Genomic DNA, 6,840 nt, shown 5'->3' with positions numbered 1-6,840 from the left:
GACTTACCCCCCAGGATGTGACTTAATAGGGGCACCCCCCGCTAGGGAATGTTAGATTGAGCCCACGGCCGGCTCTATGGTGGAGCAAAAAATGCAACCGCCTAAGGCCCCAAGTAAAAAAAAGGCCCCTAAATTTTAACCAATAGGATTATTTATAATTAATAAATAAAATAATTTTTTTTATTAGATGAAAAACAAATAAAAAAATAGAGAAAAATGCAACGTCGTCCACAATATTTTTCACAACACTTTTACAACTAATACTAAGTAGCAAGTTATTACAGCCTATTGTTGATGGCAAAAAAATAATTATAGTGATATTTTCAAATAAAAAACAAAAAGTAGTTTAAAATCTAGGATTTGTTGTAAAAAATATTGTGAATGTTGCACTTCTAAAAAAAAAAGAATAATAATAAGAGTTTAATTAGCAAACTTTTACTAGTTTTCATCTAAATCTACCACTAACACTACTGTTTTACTTACCACTATCAATCTATCATATCAACAAGTATAAAAAATTTTGTCAAATTTTTTTTTTGTCTTAAAAATTCAAAAAAAAAAAAAAAATTCTATGTAGTTCATGTTAATTAGTAGTAATTTTGAATCTAAATAAGATGATCAATTTTCGCCTTAGGCCTCCAAATGCATCAAGCCGCCCCTGATTGAGCCATAACTACTGTGACCGGGACGCCACAAACCTCACCCTAGCACCCCAAGAGAGCCAGAGTGTGGGGCGCATTGCATGCCATAAATCCCCCTTCCCCCCCCCCCTCCACATGGTACCCACCACGACTCGAACATGAGACCATGAGCATGCATGCGGGATCCCACACCGCTAGGCCACCCCTCCTGGGGCATCTTCACGTGAGAAGTTGTTACATACGGATTACAACCTTCGCACAAAATAATCAAACCTAAAAAAAGGACAATCTCCTGGTATGTAGCTTTAAAAGTTCAGGTGGCTATGTCTCCCACACCCATGGATTAAACAATATAAAGTAGGTAGATTAGGTCTGTACTTTAGAATGTTAATTTATGGCTAGTGGGACCAAAAAAAAAAATACACAGAAAATCAGGGAACATATCCAGATCATTATCCGATAAAACAATGGAGATCATAATCTACGTCCCATCATTTCAACTAATTAACAAATCAATCAAGATCATACTCTTCTTATATACATTTTTCCAGCTAAGCTGCCTACTAGAATATATTCATTCATGATCGCTAAAAGTGCTTTGTGCCTGCAAAATGGACTTGGATGGAGCTACCTTGGGGCCCATGCGGCCTCATGTTCAGAGGATTTTTATTCTTGTTTTTGTTTTTGATATATTCAATAGTTCCAATGGGAAAAATGAGATTTTAACCTAATACATAGGAAATACTAGTTGAGCTATGAGGCAATTGGCAATATTCGTAATATTAACAACATACTAATTATTTTATAGCTAGTTGTACTTGTGCTTACTTTTCAGTTTCTAATGTGATTGATATATGGGAGAATTGACCACTGATTTGGGAGAACTGTATCAATATACCCCCTATTGTCGAAATTGAGAGTTAAATTATACAGGAAATTTTAGTTTTTCATTCGCAACCAATAAGTATATTTATACACAACACCACAAACGGAATCATTGGACCAAATTTAGAACTTAATAAGTAAAAAATAGGCTTCTACAACCATAAAGGAAGATAACTCAGAAAAATACTGTAGCTAGCTGAAAAGATGTTGCTATTTTTGCTCAAAATCAAGGGCAATATATCCATTCGAAAATTGACAATTTCATTTCTAATTAAAAACAGGCTATCTACAAGTAATAGGGATGAGCCCTTAATCAAGTTCTTTAAATCAAATACAATTTTTCTCACATCTAATGGCATAGACAGGCCCTCATGCTTGTCTCTACCTCCTCTTGGAGATTGATTGAGGAGGAATTCAAGATCACGATATAGACCTTTCGTTAATTGCTCAAAACATTCGGAAACAGCAATTTACACCGAATCAACCCCTTCAACCTGTTGCCGTGCCAGGTATCTTTCCCTCCGTTCTTTCTACAAAAGAAACATGGAGGGTAGAACATCAGATATTATGCAAAGAGAGATCATAGATGGCTAACCAGATAAAAAGAGAATCCACAAATTATTCATTGGCTCACCCATTCATCTATAACAAGTCCTTCGCCAACAATTCGTGGACCTGTCTCCTCTGGAGGCTTCTTGCTTGCCTCAAGTGCAGCATCAGCATCAGCCAACTGTCGCTTAAGTTTTTCCAATGCCTTAAAAATAACAAAGATGAAATTCTTCAAACATTTAGAAATATTTTTCTGTGAATGGCATTTACAATGCAAACACAAAGACAAAATAAGTGGAGGCACATGACAGATCAAAGATTCAAAGATATTTCCAATCCTACTTACAGGACTGGGACGTTGAGGGTCGACGAAAATAACCCGCAAAATTTGCTCAACTGCTACTTGATCCCTTTGCTCGTCAAACTGGGTAGAGGTGTCACATAATGTATTTTGTTCAGCATCTATATAACATGGTGGTCTCAATTTTGTAAAAAAAGAAATAAACATCAAATAGATCTCATCCTAACCTAGTTTTTTAGATTTACACTTTTACTTGGAACACTTGCAGAAAAATATATACACGCAAATATTTAAATATTTTTTTAGAACCAAAGACCTAATATAACACTTCTTACTATTAAAACACAAAGACAGACACATTATTACTCAAGATACTGAAACAAATTTTCCATTTCTAGCACGGTCTGGAAATTCAGCAGGTAGGTGCAAACATGGGATTGTCAAAAATATTAGAATGGAACAAGTTATTAATGAATCAATTAAATTCAATATCACAAGCATATACACAACTCTAACATAATTAAAGCTTAAATTTGGTAAAGCATGTGAAAGTAATTTCATGCCCTGCATTATTCAAGATTTTGAAACTAGGGAAATATAGTGAGGCCAAGAACTCCACAAATATAATTCCGATTGAAAATGATTTTGAGAATGAAATCAGATAAATCCAAAAATAAATTGCAAAGCGATAAGACAACATATGCTAAAACAAATGTGTGCATGTGAAAATCTGAAAAAGTCGAGAGTTCAGCAGATAATTTGAGATATATCTGGAATATATATTCTTTTTTTAGATAGGTATGATACATATAAAATATCATGGGAAATTTACAAAATTATTGAATACAAGGTAAAAAGAAGTCACAGAAATGCACATAAAGATCCTAATTTTATTTCATCCCTAACACACACAAACTCCAGGGCATCAAAAGAAATTCCTGTATAAACAATCATTGTTTGATCAAACTTTCAGAAAGCTTATATCTCCTTTTATTGCCTGTACTTATTTTGCTTCTAGGGAAATGTAAAAAAATTCAGCAAATTTTGACCCAATAAACTCAACAAACATAAAGCTCAATTTCACATTCCAGAATAATTTGGGTAACTGACCCAGCCAGCCATTTGATATGATGAATAAAATAATGGAAATACAATTAAGTCAAGAATAAGATTAAGACATTCTACAAGAGTTTCACCATATCAAGCAGACATGACAAATTTACAGTAAATAAAATCAACAGTAAATGTCAATTAAAGGGCTTGCATGATATACCAGTTCTGGCACATAGTCCATTTCACCTTTCACCTTTAAGCTCATGATTTTGAACTTAACTTTGCTCTTGTGATCTATTGGTTTTTCATTGTTTTCTGGAGGCTCGACAAACTTAAAAACTGTTAATCCAAGTAAAAAAATCAGAAGAGGAACTCAACAAAATATTAAATGATCACAGCATATTGTTCATCAGAAATGTGGTGGGAAAGAACCAAATGCTGGGAAAGAAAGAGGGTGGAGGGAGTGAAAGAAGAGAGGGGGGGAGGGGAGTGTGCTGCTAAAGAAGAGAAGATCAAGAAGACTGAATTACCAGTAGCAACTATACTTTCACCAGGAGCAAGTATACCACCTGGAGGACGCATATAACAACTCTTTGGTGCAGTTGTTTGGAACTAAAACAACCAACAGGTTACATGTTAGATGGTTCTGATGGTAGCAAGTAGCACTTCAAACAAGATTTAACTAGAACAATAATAATATTTTTTTGTAAAAGGGCAAACAGTCCTGCTCTTATTCTTATTTCTTTCTACCTCAAAGTCGAGCAATGCTATAAAATAATAAAAGTATTCACAACAATTATATATAAATATGTGATAGCAAACATATACACAATTTCACACAAAATACAACACACATCTATGGACTAGTTTCATTATCTTCCCTAATCACCTCCCAGTCCTCCCCCCTGAGATATGAACCAATCTTTTAAAAAAAAATCTATCCAGATCTCATCAAATCAAAAGAAGTTATTAGAGTGGCATACCAATAAAATTTTAAAAAACTCATTTTCACAAATTTGGGCCAAACATACAGTAAAATTTTTCCACACTGAGTGTCATCCCATAATGATCTCAGGAGCTGCTCAAGAGCTGAATTTGATCAACTTGTCAGAGAGTCACAGACTGATGTTAGGTTCTAAAACGTATATTAAACTTATAAATTACTGCAACACAGGAAGAGTATCAACAGAAAAAGTAAAATAACAATGAAGAGACAACATAATTAAATATATTCCATACCTTGAAAGCTACATGAGACTTGCAGGTATTTTTAATCCCAATCGCGCTCCTAACCTGTTTACCAGGTTCATCTTCACGTTGAACACAGTTGAATAAAATCAGGTGCCAATAAAAATAATTATATATTTGCAAGGAGCAAGGAGCAAGGAGCAATGAGCAGAGAAATTTTATCAACACCATTGGTTGCTTCTAATCATTAACCAGACTTGTGAAGTAATATCTTCAAAAAACAAGTTTGGGATGAATCTACTAAAGAAATAAATGACATGCAGGATTGACAGCCTCAATTAACATTTAAAAAAAAAAAAAAAAGTCATCAATATTGATGAATGCCATAAGACCGATTTGAGTAATAAATTCAGTACTTGCTTAGTTCAATTACTCCTAGAAGAATAATTTGAGGCACTTAGTAATGCAAGAAAAATCAACAAAGTAAAAGAAGAATGAATCTCACTTATAGAGACTGAATAAAGAAAACCCAGATTTCAAATGATTCCACCGATCAAATTAATTTATAATAACTCTAATTACTGTAGCTTATAGAAAGCAAGAAATAAAGCAATAGAGCATGTAATCAAAAGAACAAAGTAGTTTCTTCTTAGACCAAATTAAGAGGATGTAGATCACCAATTGCAAAATTAAGCACTTTAATGAAACCATTGTTTGATAATTAAGTCCCAAAACAATTCAACCAACTAATTCAGAAATACAAACAGAATACGCATTGTAAACAGACAAACAGTGTACACAACAAAGAATTTCGAGCAACTAGCATATGAATTCAATCTACCCCCAAAAATCGACAAATCATGAATTGGAAACCAAAAAAAGAAGAAGACCCAGATCGCAATTCAGAAAATTTAACAGAAAAACACACTCTAAAACCACTAAATCATACAAAAACCACAAACCCCAGAACAAAAAAAAAAAAACTAAAACAGTAAACAACCAAAGAAACCAAGAAGAACTCAGAAGGGGAAGACAAAAAATCATACAAGGAAAGAAGAGCTTGTTTGAAGGATCAAGACGGAGCCTCCTCCTGGTTGGAAGAAAAGACTTAGCCATAGAAGAAACCGCAATCGAAGAATGCAAACTAGACCTTTCCACAGCTTGATGACTCTGATGCTGACCAGAAACAGTGGCAGAAGAAGCAAAAGAAGAAGAAGAAGAAGAGGAAGAAGCAATGCTGGTTTGCCAAAATGGCATTTTACAGAGACTCCAAACTTTGCCTTCAGCACCTGTTTTCTCACTAGCGACCGCCATTATTTTCTTCACCGGAAAAATCCGACCCAAAACCACAAACTGGGTCTGGGTCTGGGTCTGGGTCTCTTGCCAAAAGCGTGGTTTCTGTTTTTAGTTTTTGGTTTTTGGTTTTTTTTGTTAATATGCAAAGACAGATTTTGTTTTTGTTGGAGCTACTACGAGAAGTAGATTTAGTTTTGATGTGAAAGATCTTTTACCAAACGGTGGAAAATGACCTTTCAGCTTATTTTATTTTTTTTTGTTGTGCTTTTTTCTATGATTTGTCGGATATATCGGTGGTTACTTTTTCTCGGATATTTTGCTCTTTTGCTTTATAAAGCATGCTATTCGACTCTGTGAAGTTGAGTTAGTACGAGTAGAAATAGTGTAGAAATGTAGTGACTGTGTGCGTGCTTTTCGGATTTTTGATCGGCAGAGCTTGGATCTCAAATTTTGGGATTTTGCCCTATTTGATCGGGTGAGTGAGTTCCGAACTGCATTGGAGCTTCGATATTTCTTGTCACACTAGGCTGTGTTTGATTCTACACGAATATTTTCTGAACATAAAAATATTCGGGTGAAAATATTTTTCAAAAAAGAAATTATTTTTAAGTATTTAATTGCGTTCATAAAAATACTCTAGAAAAAAATGGTTTTCAGTTTTTAGTTACGTACCTAAAAATACTATGGAAATATATTTTCTACTACTTTCTCACATTTTCTCATCTCAACTCTTTAAAATTTATAATTTTGGTTTCAATTTTTAAAGTTAATTTGAATTTTGAGAGAGAAAAATCAAAATCTGCCTAAACTTTAAGGGTGTGAATTGTAATTTAGTCAAAATAATATATGACATGACTTTAATAATGTTTAAAATGACATAGTTTTGAATGAAAAAATCATGTTGTTTTGAATTTAGTTGGCACTTAA

General features: G+C 33.9%; 1 protein-coding gene across 1 annotated transcript; it reads right to left on the bottom strand.

Annotated features, from left to right (window-relative positions):
* Positions 1-1,719: 1,719 nt before the first annotated feature.
* LOC115957745 (vesicle-associated protein 4-2-like) lies at positions 1,720-6,236 on the bottom strand. The gene is made up of 7 exons (XM_031076068.1): positions 5,664-6,236; positions 4,669-4,739; positions 3,960-4,041; positions 3,650-3,768; positions 2,422-2,499; positions 2,161-2,280; positions 1,720-2,056 (listed from the first exon to the last, which is right to left on the bottom strand). Exons 1-7 carry the CDS (start codon positions 5,929-5,931, stop codon positions 1,997-1,999), a joined length of 798 nt encoding a protein of 265 aa, XP_030931928.1. The 5' UTR covers positions 5,932-6,236; the 3' UTR covers positions 1,720-1,996.
* Positions 6,237-6,840: the final 604 nt, after the last annotated feature.

The sequence above is a fragment of the Quercus lobata genome, chromosome 8 (assembly GCF_001633185.2).
Source record: "Quercus lobata isolate SW786 chromosome 8, ValleyOak3.0 Primary Assembly, whole genome shotgun sequence".
NCBI lineage: Eukaryota > Viridiplantae > Streptophyta > Magnoliopsida > Fagales > Fagaceae > Quercus > Quercus lobata.
Note: the sequence above shows the minus strand (reverse complement) of the source record. Positions and strands in the feature narration are given on the sequence as shown.

Coding starts and splice junctions, on each gene's coding strand:
- LOC115957745 (XM_031076068.1), bottom strand. CDS start 5,931: ATGGCGGTCGCTAGTGAGAAAACAGGTGCTGAAGGCAAAGTTTGGAGT. Junction 4,042..4,668: donor AGTCTCATGTAGCTTTCAAG/GTATGGAATATA, acceptor TGGTTGTTTTAG/TTCCAAACAACTGCACCAAA. Junction 3,769..3,959: donor TGAAAGTATAGTTGCTACTG/GTAATTCAGTCT, acceptor TTGGATTAACAG/TTTTTAAGTTTGTCGAGCCT.